This window comes from Sapajus apella, unplaced genomic scaffold (genome assembly GCF_009761245.1).
Source record: "Sapajus apella isolate SASKATOON/1434 unplaced genomic scaffold, GSC_monkey_1.0 scaffold38, whole genome shotgun sequence".
NCBI classification, from domain to species: Eukaryota; Metazoa; Chordata; class Mammalia; order Primates; family Cebidae; genus Sapajus; species Sapajus apella.
Window position 1 is genome coordinate 3,242,639 of NW_022436978.1, and position 17,650 is coordinate 3,260,288.

The window sequence follows — 17,650 nt, forward strand, 5'->3', positions numbered from 1 at the left end:
AGCATTTGCCAAATATGTGCATGGTGGTGAGAGGGAGGTTTGACTTAAAAATAAAAACACTATCAACTCATTTCCCTTTTAAAGCTTACCTTACTCATTCAATGCTAACAACCTACCAAGTGCTGGACACTGGCTAGGCCTTAAGGGTCCCATACAGACAAGTCAATAGGCTATTACTGCCTTCCAAGATCCATCATGAGGGAATGACTGAGCCTCTAAGACCTCTAGGATCATGCTTTGGCCACCTCTGCAAGCTGATCTTCCACCATTTCTCCCAACCCACCCCTTAGGCTCCACACGTCCTCCACCTGAGGACTTACAGATTCACCATCCCTTCCTTCTGGAACACTCATGCCTACTTAATTGTTGGTCATGCTGAGAGCCCAATTAAAATGCTATTTCCTTAGGGAAGCCTCCTCTGACCTCTCAGTCTAGATCGTGTCCCTGTGTTTTCCTTCATAGCACTCAGTACAATTTTATATATATACACTCAAGCACATTAATAATTTCTGCATCTTCCTTCTGGCATGAGAGCTACTAAGGGCAGGTTCCTTCCTAGCCCCTCAGCCCAGCTCCATTCTGTGTTGAATAAATGAACCTGAGTCCTGAAGATACAGAGGGAAAATCCTTGATATGGATTTAGGGGAGCAATTCTGCCTCCTTAGGGAAGCCTTCAGAGCATTACAAGTCCCTGGAATTCTTTTTTATTTATTTTTTAAAAATGAATTTTATTTCTTTAGAGATGGGGTCTTACTGTGTTGCCCAGACTGGTCTCAAACTCCTAGGCTCAAGCAATCCTCCCATCTCAGCCGTCAGAGGTGCTGGGATTACAGGCATGAGCCACCATGCCCAGCACCTGGTGTACTTTAACTTCTTCAGCCTCCACTAACTATACCACTTCCTTGGCATAGATCTTAAATTACCTTTGTCTTTATTTTATTCACTTTTACTCTCTTTGTCTCCCTCCTATCTTTCATTTATTTCACAACCATGTTTTAGCATACCTACTGTTTCCCACATAACATGCCAGAGACTTATATGATGTAAATAAAATTAACTAACTTTGCCCAAATTAGATCCTAAGCATCTCAAGGGCCAGAAATGAGGCTTATACTCTTTTCTTCCTTGACAGCACCCAGCAGATAACAGTGTGTTATAAATATAAGCGATTTTCTAACTCATTATAAAGCAATAAAGAAGGATTTATGACTATGGTGGAACTCTGCTGCTGGATAATGAACTGCCATGGGAATTAAAGGGGCTGGGAAGATATCTCTAACCTTGAGGTTACAGATATATCCATGCCTCAGTGCCACTTTCAGAGTTGAAATGTGAGAGAAAACAGGACACATGACAGAGTCAGTATATCATGGTAAGCTGCAGTGACAAAGAAAGAAAACCAAAGGTTTTTAAATTTAGAGAAAAATGGTTACCCTTAACGTCTCCCTAAAAAGCATACTGAGGATAAAAATCAACTGAACAAAGTGTATATAAAAATATAGCAGGGAAAGACATATCTAATTGCTTTTGGGCATTTTTTTTTTTTTTTTTGGGACGGAGTTTCGCTCTTGTTACCTAGGCTGGAGTGCAATGGCGCGATCTCGGCTCACCGCAAACTCCGCCTCCTGGGTTCAGGCAATTCTCCTGCCTCAGCCTCCTGAGTAGCTGGGATTACAGGCACGCGCCACCATGCCCAGCTAATTTTTTGTATTTTTAGTAGAGACGGGGTTTCACCTTGTTGACCAGGATGGTCTCGATCTCTTGACCTCGTGATCCACCCGCCTCGGCCTCCCAAAGTGCTGGGATTACAGGCTTGAGCCACCGCGCCCGGCCCGCTTTTGGGCATTTTTATGCCCCCTCACACACAAATAACATACAAGTTCCCCAGTAATACACACATATGTCCCACTATTCCTAATCCTGAATTATATCTAAAATTCGCAACTGTGAGTTCTGACTTCATTAACCAGGCTTAATATGCAACCTGTTGGCTAAATATTGGCATTTCTTTATCTATAGAGGGCCCAGAAGGTAACAGCAGGTCACGATTTTTAAATGGACATGGCCTTAACTCACGTTGTGGAACTTTAATGATAGCTGGCCGCTTCAATCTAATGGCTACATCCCAAGACCACTAACTTTACTGAGAGAGGAAAGCCATGAGGAGGGGCTGTCACCAGAACTCTGCCAAGGGTGGGCTGAAGAACTCTGATAGGAGGACCACACCGTGGGTTAAGTGGAGACAGAGCCAGAGGAAGATACGGGGTAGCTCGTTACCACGTCCAACGTTTTTCAGTCCAACGTTTTTCAATCCTCGTTCTGGAGTGGTCAAAACCAGGGGTTTAATGTAGAGCACAGAGGACGTTAGGTTTTAGCTGCCTAGGATCTTAGTTCTCCATTGGCAAAATGAAAACAGCACTTATGATACCAGCTGCCTAGCCGCTGTCTAAAAACCCTTCCCCTTTACTGGCACAGCAATTTGTATTTTCTTTTCTTTCTTTCTTTTCTTAGACAGAGTCTCACTGTGTCGCCCAGGCTGGAGTGCAGTTGCACGAGCTTGGCTTATTGCAATCTCTGCCTCAGCCTCCCAAGTAGCGGGGACTACAGGGGTCCGCCACCACGCCTGGCTAATTTTTGTATTTTTTAGTAGAGACGGGGGTTTCACTACGCGGCCAGGGTGGTCTTGAACTCCTGACGTAGTGATCCGCCAGCCTCGGCCTCCCAAAGTGCTGGTATTACAAACCTGAGCCAACGCTTCTGGCCTGCTTTTCCTCACCTCGTAGTTGGGACGCGCATGCGAGCTGAACCCACTTTGAAAATACAAACTGCCATATAAAACCCTTCTCCCTTTATTTGTACGGTAATTTGTATTTTACAGTGCGTTCACCTCGCATGCGCCTCCCAACCACGAAGCGAGGAAAGGCAGGCCAGAAGCCCACCTCCAAACTCCCATTTCCTAGAAAATAAAACTGAGGCTCGGACCAGTTAAGTGCACGAAAGCCGAAGGGATGGCCATGGGCGATGCTCTCTACGAAAATACGTCCGGGACTGACCAACGCTTCCTGCCCGGGTTCGGAATCTTACAGACCCGCAAAACTGCAAATGCGCTAGCAGTCTTAAAAACGTCCGCGTTGCCAGCTCTGAAAGGCAAACGCCAGCCGCAAAGCCGTTTAATCACAGGTAAACGGAGAGTCGCCGCAGCTCGACTGCCTCTTGCTTGGCGAACCCACGGCAAGCCGCGACCCGCAGGGTCAGGCTGAACCCGGCGGCCGACCCAACGCCGCTGCTGTCGCTACCTGTACGCCGTGCATGATGTACACCTTCTCCGCCTCACTCAGCGCCACGGACGCCATGCTGCCGAGCTGCCCCGCGAGCCAAACGTCATCTGCGCGCGTCGTCTCCGCTGGACCACTCCCCCATGCCCCACCCGCCGCGTCCACGCGTCATCAACCTGCGCGGCGGCCGCTCCTGCAGCCGCGGCCGCCGCCACCGCCGGGAGCTCGATGGGCTTCTCCTGCGCGCCGCCCGGTGTCTGGCCGAGTCCAGGGAACCGCGGCGCCTCGTTCCGAGGAGCCATCGCCGCAGCCGGAGGCCGGGTCCCGGGTTGGGGACTGCAGGGGAAGGCAGCGGCGGGAGCCCCACCGGGGGCCTGGGACTGGGGAACTGCCTCCGGCTTCACGGTCAGTTGGGAGGGGAAACTGGGGTTGGGGTGAAGAAGCTGGGGTGAGGAGAGCCACACGGGCCGGAGGACTTGCAGTGGGAGAGGTCTGCGGCGTACTTGCTCAGAGCTGGAGTTGACCTAGGAGCTCGTGTGTGTGAGTGTGTGTGTGTGTGAGTGTGTGAGTGACAGAGAGACCCCGACTAAGGAGGGGCGGATGTCGTGATTGGTCCGGGGGTGGCTGTTTCCCCGCTTTTCTCCCCTCTACTTCTCTAGTCCCTAGGAAGGCTGAAGAGGAGAGGCGATGCAGCCCTCTGTAGGTAGTTCTCGGTGGGAAGGGTCCGGGCTGGGAGTGGGGGACACTAGACCTAAGGCGTTCCCACCCCTCCACCCAGGAATATCTCTCGCTGACTCGCTCACTCTGACCGAACGCTGACCCAGTGCCTTGTTGGGACCTCTTGCTTTGGGCGCTTATCAGAGCATAGTCCCACAGACTAGGGGGAGGAGGCGCTTGGTAACCGGCGCTAGCTGGTGCGCAGTGCCCGGACGTCCCTGACGCTTCCTAGCGGGAACTGGAAACCCGGCTTGATGGAAGTGATCGCTGGGAGCAGTTGCCCGAAAAAAAGCCAACCCCATGCGATGGCCGAGTGGGAGTAAAGGCATTGGATGCCCGGAGAGGATATCTGCAAGGTGAAGCTGGGGTCACCAAAGGAACTCGTTTAGGCGCGGCGGAAAAAGTATGGTGCAAGTTTTAAAGGAGCCGTGTGGATAAATGGGTGAAAGTTAACCCGAATTAGTTGAAACGAGGGCAAGTTGAAGCGAGTCTCATGACTTTCCTGATGTTCCATTTATGAGGACCCTCCCTGTTCTCAAAAGTGAAAGTAACCCTAATTAGCTTGATCAGCCAAAAAAAAAAAAAAGAAAGGTTGGTATTTCTCAGATAATGACTTCAAATACAGTTTCAGATAACTATTCGGAGCCTACTATAGATAGGCTTTGTGCTACCTTTGGAACACAAGGCAAGTAAAACACACTATGCCCAGAGAAGTTCCCTGGGCAGAGGTTCAGGCTCCGGGGCCAACATAACCATAGATCATGGTGGTAGAGCTATCATGGTGGCATCAGTGGGCACAGTGGGATTGGGAGGTCGTCTGAGGTTACAGAGAGGAAGTGCTTGCTCACATTCTTAATGATTACATTGCTGAACTCCAAAATTGATTATCAGTTCTTAGTAGACTGGACATTAGATATTTCTTATGTCTCTGCATAGTTCTCTACCGGGGCACCTAAAAGGAAGACATCTTGCAGGATTGGACTTTGCCTTCCTGGGAAACTGGGAGAGGTGAAGCCGGAAGGGCTTCCACCCTAATGAGGGCACAGGTGCCCCACCTGTTGTGGCACACAGATGTGTTTGTGTGTGGTTGGACAGCTGGGTTCTGTGTGCGGAGGGAGCTCTATGTGATAAGATAACATGCGATTGCTGATGTTAGAAATGGTATTTTCTAGATATGCTAGAGATCTGCTCAGAAAGGAGAGACCCTGGAAGCGGGATTTTAGAAGCTAGGATATGTAAGAGGTCTGAGGATTTAAAAGGTGACAGCAAATGGACAGATCAGCAAAGAGGAAGAAAAGCTTGAGTTCAGAAACCATGGGGTCATCTTTACGTCAAGATCTTCCAGTGTCTTTTAAAATATACAACGTATATTTGAACTGTCCCCCTGACAATTGATAGAAATTCCATACTGGAGAAGGGTTGGCAGTATTTGCTAAATAATGTTACAGATGATATTAGGCTAAGTAGGTATGAGAGATGTAAACAGTAGAATGTTCCTTTTAAAATTGTCTACTAGAACAATGACAATCTTGGCGGGGCATGGTGGCTCACGCCTGTAATCCCAGCACTTTGGGAGGCCGAGGCAGGCAGATCATGAGGTCAGGAGATCAAGACCATGCTGGCTAACATGCTGAAACCCGTCTCTACTAAAAATACAAAAAATTAGCAGGGCATGGTGGCATGCACCTATAATCCCAGCTACTTGGGAGGCTGAGGCAGGAGAATTGCTTGAACCCCGGAGGCAGAGGTTGAGGTGAGCCAAGATTGCGCCATTGCTCTCCAGCCTGGGCAACAAGAGCGAAACTCCTTCTCAAAAAAAAAAAAAAGTGACAATCATCTTTACTAAGCATTCTGCTTACATGCTGCCAGAACATTTTTATCATTTTTGCTGTAATAGAGCATTGGACAGCTTTAAAATCTATAAATTTAGAGTTCTTTTTTAGTTTATTGAAGTAATTAAAGAACATATGATAACCAAAAAAAATTAAGAAGTCAAAGATGGCACAGTATTCTATTAAACCAGCTTGTTTTTCTATCACTATTGGATTCATTTATTGAATGAATAAATGAATTGGGGCATACTAATCTGTAAGGTTGTTTATTCTAAAACACTATACTCTAATTTTCACACTAATTTACCAAGCATTGTTCTAAGCACTTTATAAAGATAAAGCGATTCGGTCCTTGCAACAGCCCTGTGAAGCAAGTATTTTTATCCCTATTTTACAGATTGTGAAATGAGGCACAGAGAGGTTAAATGCCTTAACCAGGGTCACAGGTTATATCATTGGTAAATGGCAGAACCAGGACTTGAGACCAGGTAGTCTAGCTGTCCTGCCCACACTCCTAACCATCACCTTACACAGCCTTCCCCTCGGTTTTATTTCATTCACCACAGTATTTGGTCCCGATTTTGTTATGCATTGGTTGCTGCCCTATGAACTATAGTTCACCTTAATTCCAAAAGCAAGGAGTCTATTCAAGCATAGACTCATATCCCTTGAATCAGTTTTCTAAAGGAACATGGAATGTGGTGCTGATGGGAAGTTCCTGTGTCTGTTGTAGCCCAACCTTTTAAACAAGGCAAAAGGTTATGTATGAGCAGAATAGAACATTAACTCCAAGTAGCTAAGGAGAGAGCCCTCAATGGCAAAGAAGGCTGATAGATCTGATACTAGGGCTGAGTAGCATGCATGGAGACCCAGATTCCAGCCATATGCCATACTCAGAAGAAATGTCTAGTAACTCTTCAGACAGTTAGTGTTTGCATGCCTGTGAGTCCCTAGTGTTCTTATGAGCATAAGAGATAAGAAACCCAAAACACAACACCTGCCTAAAAGTAGTGTAGAATTTGTTATAGTAGGGGATCCCAGAACCTTGAACTAGTACATGAACAAGACAATAAAATAAAGTGCTCAATTGAGACATGTGGCAATTAGAGAGAGGCCAGCCTATAATAAGGTGCTAATTGTGCAGGACAGGTATCAAACACAAAAGATAAAGAGCTGTTGCTAGCCACAAGCTGGGAACAATAACATTATAGAGACAGATGTAAATCTGTCCCACCCAGCCTTGGTTAATTAAAGCAATAAAAGCCAGTTACAGAAGAGCTTCAGGGCAATGCTGAGTCTGTGGTGCTGACATTGCAGAGAGCTTTTTCTGGAGACAGAGTGTCACTCTGTTGCCCAGGCTGGAGTGCGGTGGCACGATCTCTGTTCACTGCAACCTCCACCTCCTGGGTTCAAGCAATTTTTGTGCCTCAGCCTCCCGAGTAGCTGGGATGACAGGTGTGTGCCACCACTCTGACTGATTTTTGTATTTTTGGTAGAGACTGGGTTTGGCCATGTTGGTCAAGCTGGTCTGGAACTCCTGGCCTCAAGAGATCCACCTGCCTCAGCCTCCCAAAGTGCTGGGATTACAGGCATGAGCCACTGTGCTCAGCCACAGAGAGCTCTTAAAAGCCCAGTAGGAAACCTTCTTTCTATTCCCAGTCTTGAGCAGACATGGCCACATTTTAGGCCTTTTCCTTTGCATTTTCACCATTACCCCAGCACCCTCAAAATGTACAATATACGCTACTGTTTTCCCTATAGATCTGTTTCCTTTAAACACTTTGCATTTCTCCTACCTGCAGCTTGTCTTAAAGAATACTAGATATTGGGAAGCTGAGGTGGGAGGATCCCTTGAGCCCCAGAGTTTGAGTCCAGCCTGAGCAACACAGACCCCATCTCTAAAAATAATAAAATAATAATAATAAAATAATGATAGAAATGAAGAATATCTGTAAAAAATACTGTCATAATCTGGCCAGCAGGTCTCCATCTGTCTTCTAGACATAACTTGGGATTACAGTGATAGAAAAATTGCTAGTGATACATGGGTAGAGCTTACTCTTAATTAGAGGAAGGGTTATACAGTCTTCTTGTGTGTTTCATTTTGAAAAGGTGACAGAGTGTTTCCTATGTCTCATCAGGGCATATTTGAGAAAAGGGGCTCACACATCCTGATTACCAAATATGGAAATATTTAAACACACACACACACACCCTGATAGTCATGGAAAGTAACAAAGTCTCAGGTAGAAATGGAGGGCTGATATCTCAATATTGACCTGCTAGGGGGAAAAAATGAGCCTGATGCCATGCTGCCTCTAGTTCCTTCCTGTTTTGCATTTTAAAAAATCATTTGCTTTCCTCCTTGGAAGCAGATTTCCAGAAACAAATGGTCAGGTCATTCATGGCTGTCAACTGTGAAGGTGAGAAGACTCCAGGTGCATGTCCCACTTAATTAAATCGTACATCCTAATACATTTGAAATGCATGGGAAATGTCATCATTTCATAGTCTCCAAACCATAGCCTTCCTAGTATGTACTGACTTGGTGATTGAACTCTTTGGCTTGAACTCTTGGCGAGACATGAACACATATTTCCTGTTTCCCATTCTGGGTGAGTGGAGATGGAATGCCTTTGGGTGAATCACTTTCTTACCTTAGCAGGATGAGCCTAGTGGGACGATACAGTTCTGACCACAGTCCTGTTGCAGTAAAGTATTCGGTATGTCAAGTGTATGTTTCTAAACCAAGAAATAGTAGCAGAGAATCTAGAAAGACAGATTGGTTAGGAAGATACCAATCGATGGTGGAAAGACTACCAGGTATCTTAGTGCAAAGATTTGGGCTTTGCTATTAACTTGCTTTATGACTGTGAACAAGTCAGCTAACCTAAGTCTTATTTTGCCCTCAAGTGAGGATCTTGCCAAGTTATAAAACTCAGAATGGATCCTGGATATGCAAATATTTGAATATTGGAAATGGCCATATTTAACTTGGGGTTTTTAAGATTCCTTTCATTTACCACTTTATTATACTTGATATAATTTGCTAGTGCTTTTTCCACTCTGAAAAAAATGAATGAACAAAAGCAAGTGGTAATTTTATGCTGTACTTGATTGAAAAAAACTAAACATGCTCAGGAAATTGCTAAGAGAAATACAGTAGTTACCAGTGGGCATCTTTTTGAATATTATCAAATGGGGAAAAGACGTTAAGGGCAACTTTTGGTAAAAACGAAAAGGAAAACCCAAGATATTAACAAAGAAACTGTTGAATTTGCTCCTGAAAACAGAGGACTCATAGAATCTCAGCCCTGCAAGGGGCCCTACCAATCAGTGTGATCATCCCCTTGTTTTATCAAATGAGGAAACTGAGGCCCAGAATGCTAACTGTCTTGCCTGAGATTGTGAGGTTAGTGAGAGGCAGGATTGGGAGTAAACTCTGGCTTCTTGATTCCAAGCCCAGTCTTTGTTCCCCTTAGTACTAGCCTCCCTTCTACTTTCGAAGCCCTCTAGTGAATGTCAGAGAGCCCTCACCAGGTAGGCAGGGACTGTCTTTCTCTCGGAGCCCAATACCACCCCTTTCTGTAGTCCCAGGTTCCTCCCAGGGCCCTGCTCTTGCATTGCCATTTACAGTACATGGAATAAGTGATACCAGCAGATTCCTAAAAGTCAAATAGCTCTTGTTTTTGAGCCATAGTACCTAGTACAATTGCAATAACTGGTTATCTCTCTTCCCTAGCTAGTCTTTTAGAATTCTCTAAGCACTTTTGCTTTTAGTCCCTAAAAACACCCAAGCTCTGGCCTGAGTGATGTCACAGTGGCTGTGTGGCTACACATGACACAGTGTGGCTCAGGTGCCATTCCCAACACCCTCAGGTGGGAACCTTTGCTGATTGTTACTTTGTCTAGCATGGAGTGGTGGGGTGGGGGGCTTTTTCTCAGAAAAAACAGCATTCTGGTACTTGGCCCCACAGGAAGTATTTGCCAGCAAAAGCAGATTTTAGGGATTCAATCCTAGGGTGACTCTTCTGGCTGAGACTTCACAGTCTTCCTGCCTCCTAGGTTAGGGCAGGATCAGTATTCTAAATGTTGGCTGATATTCAGCCAGGGCCCTGGCTTAGAGCCCAGAATGCTTGTGTTCAGGCCTGTGGCCTGTGAGCACCACTGCATGCAGCCCACCCCATAATGCCACCTCTGCATAACCTTGTGTGGGCAAGATAGCAAAACTGTAAGTAACCCAAGGTCACTGATGGAAACATCAGTACTCCTCCCCCTTTTATTTTCTAACTATTAGACAAAATTTAATTGTAGTAAGTAGTGAAAATCAGGCTGTGGGACAAGAGCAGACTTTGGGAGTATATCCTGTTTCCGCCTCTTCCTGGACGTATGAATGTAGGCATGCTTCAGTTTTCTCATCTCTAAAAGGGGGATGGAAAAGGGAGCATTTATACCTGCAAAAGAGAGTAGACATGAGAATCAAACAGGAAGAGGCATGTGTAGCAAGCAGCCCAGTGCCTGGATGGAGGTGGGTAGTGGACATCTTCAGTGAGGGTCAGGAAAGAATCAGGGCCCCACCCTACATTCAGCATATTCCACACTGTGGCAACGCTCAGGCAAAACTGAAGCCTACTCTGACAGAGGCCAGAAGGCAGTTCATTGTCAATTGGATTACAAAGGGGTTCACAAACTATGAGAGCATCACCCTCATCGACAAGTGTTCTTTGGGTAGCTGGATCAGTCACTTATTGTTGCCTTTATGAAGGTGTTCCTGCTGGCTTACAGACTTCCTGCAAGGAGGAGTTAACGCAGGGAGATGGCAGAGTAGCAGTTAAACAGGTGGTAGTAGTTACCATCCATTAGACCTAGAAAGCAAGTTAGCCACCTATCTGTGAAGACCTACTGACAACCTGACCTTCACCTCTTCACTCATCTGTAAAACAGGCTGGACCAGGGTTTGGAAGAAGCCAGGTAGTTCTCACAGTCTCTTTCCAAACAGCGATGTTTCTGAGGGCCCAAGTCTGTGAGGTAAGCCAGTGGGTATCATGTTCCATTAATGAGACAGGTGTCAGAAGGGGCTCATAGAAGAGGGAATGCTCAATTTTTATTTATTTGTTTGACAGAGTCACACTCTGTTACCCAGGCTGGATTTCAGTGGTGCAGTCTCATCTCACTGCAGCCTAAACCTTCTGGGCTCAGGCAATCCTCCCATCTCAGCTTCCCAAGTAGCTGGGACTAGAAGCACACACCACCATGCTTGGCTAATTTTTTAAGATTTTTGTAGAGATGAGGGCTCGCTATGTTGCCCATGAGCTCAAGCCGTCCTTCTGCATGGGTCTCCCAAAGTGTCCTTACAGGCATGAGCCACTGTGCCCAGACTTGTTTTTAAAGAATAGGTATTATGGGCACCCAGAAGCTAGTGGAAGGAAAGTCTGCTTTGAGTCCTTTTTTTGAGATTTTTTGTTTGTTTGTTTGTTTGTTTGTTTTTTTAGCAGTCAGAGATTAGAGATCCTAGTCCATCCCCTCACTTTAGAGAGGAAGACGCTAAAGCTAAGTTGCAGAAACTTCTCCTCAAGTCCCTCAAATCTGTGTAAGGGAGCAGGAAGTAGAACTCATATTTCCTGCTTCTGCATTTCTCTCATTCCCACCTTGGGTGAAAAAAAAAATCTATATGCTGTGCAAAAAAGGACAGTCTCTGACGGCAAGCAGAGCTGTTTTGAATCCTGGCTCCACCACCGCCTCGCTCCATGCCTTGGGAATATTCCCCAACCCCTCTGAGCCTTACTTTTTCCATCTCTGCAATGGTGAATAAAAGCTGCTGTGCTGGGTTGTTGTAAGAATTAAAACGAGCTGCTTTGCGTAGTCCTGAAGCACAATCGGCATTCAATTAATGTTGATGTCCATCTCCATTGCTCTAGCCAGTACTGCATGTTTTGCCTAAAATGTATGTTTTCAACAGAATGTCAAAAGGACTTAAATTTTCACATTTGTAAAAAGGAAAATTGGACTAAAATCTACTAGACGGTCTTTAATATTTCTCCCAGTTCTAAAATGCTGATTTTTTTTTTAACCAGTTACTCTTACAAGTGGTATTCTTTTAAAGTAGTCTCAATATTTCTCTTCATTGCAATATATAAATGACACCCATGAAAAGGGAAAGTAGGCTGGGTGTGATGGCTCACGCCTATAATCCCAGCACTTTGGGAAGCCGAGGCAGGTGGATCACCTGAGGTCAGGAGTTCAAGACCAGCCTGACCAACATGGTGAAACCCATCTCTACTAAAATTACAAGAAAATCAGCCAGCCATCAAGGTGTGTGCCTGTAGTCCCAGCTACTTGGGAGACTGAGACAGGAGAATTGCTTGAACCTAGAGGCAGGGGTTGCAGTGAGCCAAGATCATGCCCTGTGAGACAGAGAAGAGAGAGACGAGAGAGAAGGAAAGAAAGAAGGAAAGAAAAGGGAAAATAGAACATGTTTCTATAACTTCAAATAAGTTGTGTCTTCTATAGATCTCCAACATTTGTGACATTCATTATATCACACTAAACATGGGTGTGTCATTTTTCCCAATTAAAAATATTTTAATAGAAACAAGGTCGTACTATGTTGGCCAGGCTGGTCTCTAACTACTGGGCTCCAGTGATCCTCTTGCCTCAGCCTCCCAAAGGGTTGGGTTTGCAGATGTGAGCCACTACACCTGGTTGGGTGCATACTTTCATACTATTTTTTTTTAGTAGATCAGTAAAACCAGGAGTTGGTAAAGTAGCCAATCGCAATAAAATCATTATAGCAAGTAGAGGAACTGTTAGCCTCCGTGAGCTATCCAAATCCCAGACTGTTTTCTGAAATGAAGGACATTAGTAGGAGTCTGAGTGTGTGCATGAATGGGTTTTACAAGGAGGTGGTCAGTTATGAAGCAAGAAGGAAATTTCAGTTTACTGACCACTTCCTGGTTTCCTCAGTGAACTGGAATATATGTAAGGTTTGGCTTGGTGGTACAATATTTTACTTTTTTTTTTCCATTTGTTGTTTGTTGAAGGCTGAGTATGACAGAAACAAAAGGCAGGCAGAGGGAGACAGCCCCTGCTGTAGAGAAAGAATGTAGACTGGTTGGTAAAGATCTTATGAAACAGGCCAGCTCTCTCTGCCTGCCTGGACACTTACCTTGGCTAGCAGGGTGTGCTGCAGAAGATAAGGAACCTTTCTCTGTTAGACTTCAGACCACACCCTTAACCTTTTTGAAAAAGTTTAGTGACTCATCCTGTGTTTTAATGAAATATTTCAAACATACTGATTCATGGTTTATTCTTTGTTTTTCTGAGACTCATCTAAAAAGTGGGCATAAAATTTACAATCCTTTTGGATTCTTACACAAATTAAGGTAATTGTATTGCAGATGAAGTAATTTTCTACTTGACCAGTTTTGTTTCTAAAGCGTCTAAGGCAAAGACCATGTATTGATCTTTGAAGTTGCAGGGCTGGCTTGTGAATACTTTAGGCCTGTCAGTCTAGAATGTGAGAAGTTCTAAAAAAAAAACAAAACAAAAAAAACCATGTTTTTAAGGCTGTACAATTTAAACCGTAGAACTGTAGAAGGTTAATATTATACTAATTAGGGTGAATTTCAGCTGAGAGTTATAGAAACATCAGAAAAGATGCTACCCTTTCAGTGGACATTTTAAGTGATTGTTTAAGGGTAGACTGGACTATTTAACTGTGGTAAGAATTAGTTTAGGTGGGAATTCAGTGTTTAGGACAAGTTCAAGAGGATACCAGACCAGCCCTCAACAGCAGTCTAGCATAATACTAGATTTATTAAAATGTCACATATTCACTTGAAACAAATTTGGGCTTAAGCCAAAAGCATCCTGTTTTAGAGTTTCTACTATTTTGCTGATGTTCATGATATCTGCTAAGAAGTTGATGAAATTGAGTTTCAGTTTTATAGTTCCTTCTGGTAGAGATTCAGAAAGTTTAATCCTTCAATTTTTGTTTTAAGTATTTAGATAATCCTTATCTTTAAGCCAAGGGGAGATGATTACATGTGATTTTGAGTTTGTTAAACCAGTCTGTGTACAAATATTTCATATGCTCTAATGGTTAATTGCCCTTTGTTGATGCTTCTTTAATCTATGTGGTCTCAAGATAAACTTGTATGCTGTTCACAAGCACATGAATGTTCATGTGGATGTGAGAATGTGGGTGGATGCGGTGTTTTAGAAAAGTAATCCTCACAAAGTACTTTGAGTCACTTCTAAAGATTTGGTTTTAGATCTGGCTGAACTACTCCATGATTTTAGTGTAGGATCTTGTTTTATGAAAGCAGGTGAATAGGACTTGTTGGCAATCTGAGAGGATGGGGGTCCTTGGGACAGCCTGTGAACTGAGAACAGCGACATTTTGGGACTCTAATACATTCAGTAGAGAACTTTTATGTTTTGTGTAACAGTCATGCTTTTGACCCCATCTATAAAGCGTGGACTGTGGGTCAGGGTTTGGTGGTGGTGGTGGTGGTGGTTGTTGTTGTTGTTGTTGTTGTTGTTGTTGTTGTTTTCCAAATGATAGGTTTATAGGGATTTGCTCTTCATTCAACAAATGATGTAGCTAGATTCTGCCCATCACTAGCAGTCAACACTTAGCCAAGCTAGTTCATCCTGGCCAACAAGATGAAGTGCCACAGTGGGATGGGGCCTGAGAGCTTGGCATTAGCTCTATAGTGTTCAAACCCTTTGAGCTGCCTGCCATGGAGAGGAAGCATGGGGATTGAGCCATAAGTAGTGTACCTCAAGGCTGACCCAGCAACCCAGTCCACTGAATACATTTGTGTCTGTCAGTGTGTAGGTTAGTGGAAGAGCACGCTTGAGATCAGGTATAGTGAAGCACATGTGTCATATATGGATCTGGAGGCAACTCTCAGAACCAGAAACAGTTTTTGTTGTTGCTTTTAGGCTAGCACTAATTTCAGGCATTTCTTGGTTTTGGTTTTAGAACTCTAGGAAGGAATACTAGCTGATTTCCTTTGACTTCCCACACACTGCCCCCAACAGAGCTCAGATCATCATTTTGATACCACATCTTATCATGAGGATCGCTGGCACTAGGGAGCTCCAGAATGCCTCTGGGCCTATGGATCCATTTCTGTGGTGACTTCCTTACCCGCCCCCCAGGCTTAGTTCCTTTGCCTTTCTGGGCTTCAGTGAACTCTTCTATCAGGTGAAAGGATTAATTACTTTGAACCTGGAATACTAATATATGGAGGACCTAACTCTTTTTAATAAAACACTTAGCCAAAAAACTTGTAGATTACTGTAATTCAAATTACAAAATGATCATTGTTCTAGACCTTCCTTGGGAAACTGTCAGCCACTTAGAGTAACAGAAAACCTAATACCACCAAAATGAGACTCAGGCCTGTTGCCATAGTGCCTCCCTGGACTTGTTGGCCTCCGAACTCAGACCTCTCATCTGTCTTGCCTGTCACTTCCAGAGTGGCCTTGCCACAGCGTGAATACTATCCCCTCACAACTTTCCCCAGAAACTTTATGGTTCACCGGTACCTTTCAGGATGAAATCTCATCTCATTGTAAAATTTAAAGGCTTTCTAAAACACAACTTTCTCTTCCCTATAAAGCCTCATCTCCAATCACCTCCTCTCTTCCCTGTAAAGCCTGCATGTGTCCACAGGCACGCACACAGCCCTGGACATCCTGCCCCTCCCCTTCCCCACTAATACCATCACTTTCCCTGCCAGGCCCACCCAGCCCCCCTTATCTTTGTATAAGCAGCAGGCGTCACCTGGCTTCCGGCCCTGCTCAGAGCCCACCCCTTCAGAATTCCCTGCCATGAGAAAGCCTATGTATTTCACTTATGGTTGTTGGGGGTTTTGTTGCTTTTGGAGTTTAAGGTTTTTTGGTACTATTTCCCTTTTGTGGTGCTATTCATTAGCCACCTATGTGTTAGCATTATTGTGGGTGTGTCTGTTTGATTTTTGTGACCAGTCACTCAGGAACTATTGATTTGAGCACATTTACCAAACACTAGGCTACAGAGCTAAATAAAATGAGACTTACAGGTTAGTAGAGAAAAGCAAATAAGACTAGTGTTATTAGGTTGGGAGCTGGGGGAGGGGACTGGCAGGGCCTGAGCAGGGCAGCACACACACATTATTGTCCGACACATCCCTCATGTGTGAGCCCCCTGCACAGCTCCTTGCATTTAGTGTCTGCTCCATGAATGTCTTTTTGAGTTGAACTGAATAAAAAGAGGAGACTTTAGAGAGCAAACAGGGCAAGGGGCCAGGCTGAAGAGGACAGGGAGGGGGAACTAGAGGAGGCTCCCCCTCTGAAAGCATGTGCTGGCAGAGGTGGTGTTAGGAGTTTGGGGCCCATCCTCGGGGGCCTTGTTCCAGAGTCCTGAGCAACCAATTCTGCCCGCTCCTTGGAAATAAGGACACTTGTTGGGAGGAGGGTTCTTGACAGAGGTCTACTGCTCAACCCTAAGGATTGGGGTTTCTCTAATCAAAATAGAAAAGGAAAAGGGGGGTCTATATTTGCCTTTTTGGTTTTTGTTGGGGCAAGGTAAAGGAAACATATACAGTTTATTTCATGGTGGGTTTTTTGCCATATTTCTCAGATTTTCAGTTGGCTAATTCAAGGAACAAATTCTTATTTGAAAGCTACTTCTGTTGATTTTGGGAGGTCTGGGGGTTAAGCAACCTTTTTATAGCAGTATGCCTTTCTTGGTTTCGATTGGGATACTTTAAAACTCTTAAGTGTGGAATGTGCCTTTCAGATCAGGGCTTAGTGTCAGGCCCTGACAGGTACACATTTGGCTGGGTCCTTTCCTAGACCTCAGGTTCTTGCTCACCAGTGAGGGTGATGAGAAAACAGAGCTCCTCTGTACAATCTTTGGTCTCACATTGTTTGAGGATGGAACATTCTGGTTACTTCAGTAAGAGTCTGTCCACTTACCTCATGGTTCCACTTGGCACATCTCCACCATGCAGAATATGGTCACAGTCCTGAAAGTAAGCAGACAATGCCTCTAAAAGGTGGGTCTGGGATCACAAAGCTCATGCATCCATTTAATCAACATATGTATTAAGTGGCTACTCTGTGCCAGCAACTGGGCTGGCAAGGGGAGGAGTCCCCTCAAAGACTATATGGTGAAGAGCCTAGCAGTTGTTCCCTGAAGGCCTATTACCCAAAACGACTACCCTTTTGCAAATAAATCTAACAAGACTTAGTTTATTCACTTTTCTAGCCTACGGCCAATTAGCAGTAGTAAATAGAGGATATATGGGGATGATTGGTGACTGTAGACACAGAAATGAGTAGGCAGGAATGGAGGAGGAAGACAAGGAATCATATACAGAGATGCCAGAATGGCAATTACTACAGTCTGAGCAAGCCAGTTGATGTGAGGCTGAGACCCTGTGAATTTCAGTAGCCCTGAGGACATCATTACCTAACACACTCCAGTAGTTGATGTTCCTGGTAATAACTCTAAATCATTCTAGAAGAAATGGATGGTTATTGTGCTTAAGGCACAAACAGCTATAATACCTTTTCCTTCCCTCCCTCCCTCTTTCCTTCCTTCCTTTCTTCTTTCCTTCCTTCTCTCTCTCTCTCTTTCTGTTTTAAGATTTCCATCTTAACCATCCAAGTGGTTAAAATGTGTTTCTGCTTGGAAACAAGTCACATTTATCTGAGAAATTACTTACATGGAACGGCTTATTCCTCAACAAAACCATGCACATGAAACATAACTCTTGTTTAATCAAATCATTGTCATACATACAATCAAGAATGAGGAATTGTCAAAGG

General features: G+C 44.6%; 2 protein-coding genes across 9 annotated transcripts in view; one reads left to right on the forward strand and one right to left on the reverse strand.

The window, feature by feature from the left end:
* EXOSC7 (exosome component 7) overlaps positions 1-3,400 on the reverse strand; it is a 37,074-nt gene extending 33,674 nt beyond the window's left edge. For all 3 annotated transcript variants that reach the window (XR_004275070.1, XM_032298049.1, XM_032298050.1), the window contains exon 1: positions 3,297-3,400. Coding sequence is in view for 2 of the 3 variants with exons in the window: in XM_032298049.1 (XP_032153940.1) it covers positions 3,297-3,353 (57 nt within the window). In the remaining variant the exon portion in view is untranslated. The remainder of the gene's footprint in view (positions 1-3,296) is intronic.
* A 74-nt stretch (positions 3,401-3,474) lies between these two features.
* ZDHHC3 (zinc finger DHHC-type palmitoyltransferase 3) overlaps positions 3,475-17,650 on the forward strand; it is a 58,537-nt gene continuing 44,361 nt past the window's right edge. For 4 of the 6 annotated variants that reach the window (XR_004275069.1, XM_032298043.1, XM_032298048.1 and 1 more), the window contains exon 1: positions 3,505-3,680. The gene's annotated coding sequence lies outside the window, so the exon portion shown is untranslated. Of the gene's footprint in view, positions 3,681-17,650 lie in introns of all 6 variants that reach the window. The other 2 variants (XM_032298046.1, XM_032298047.1) reach the window with 1 other exon arrangement.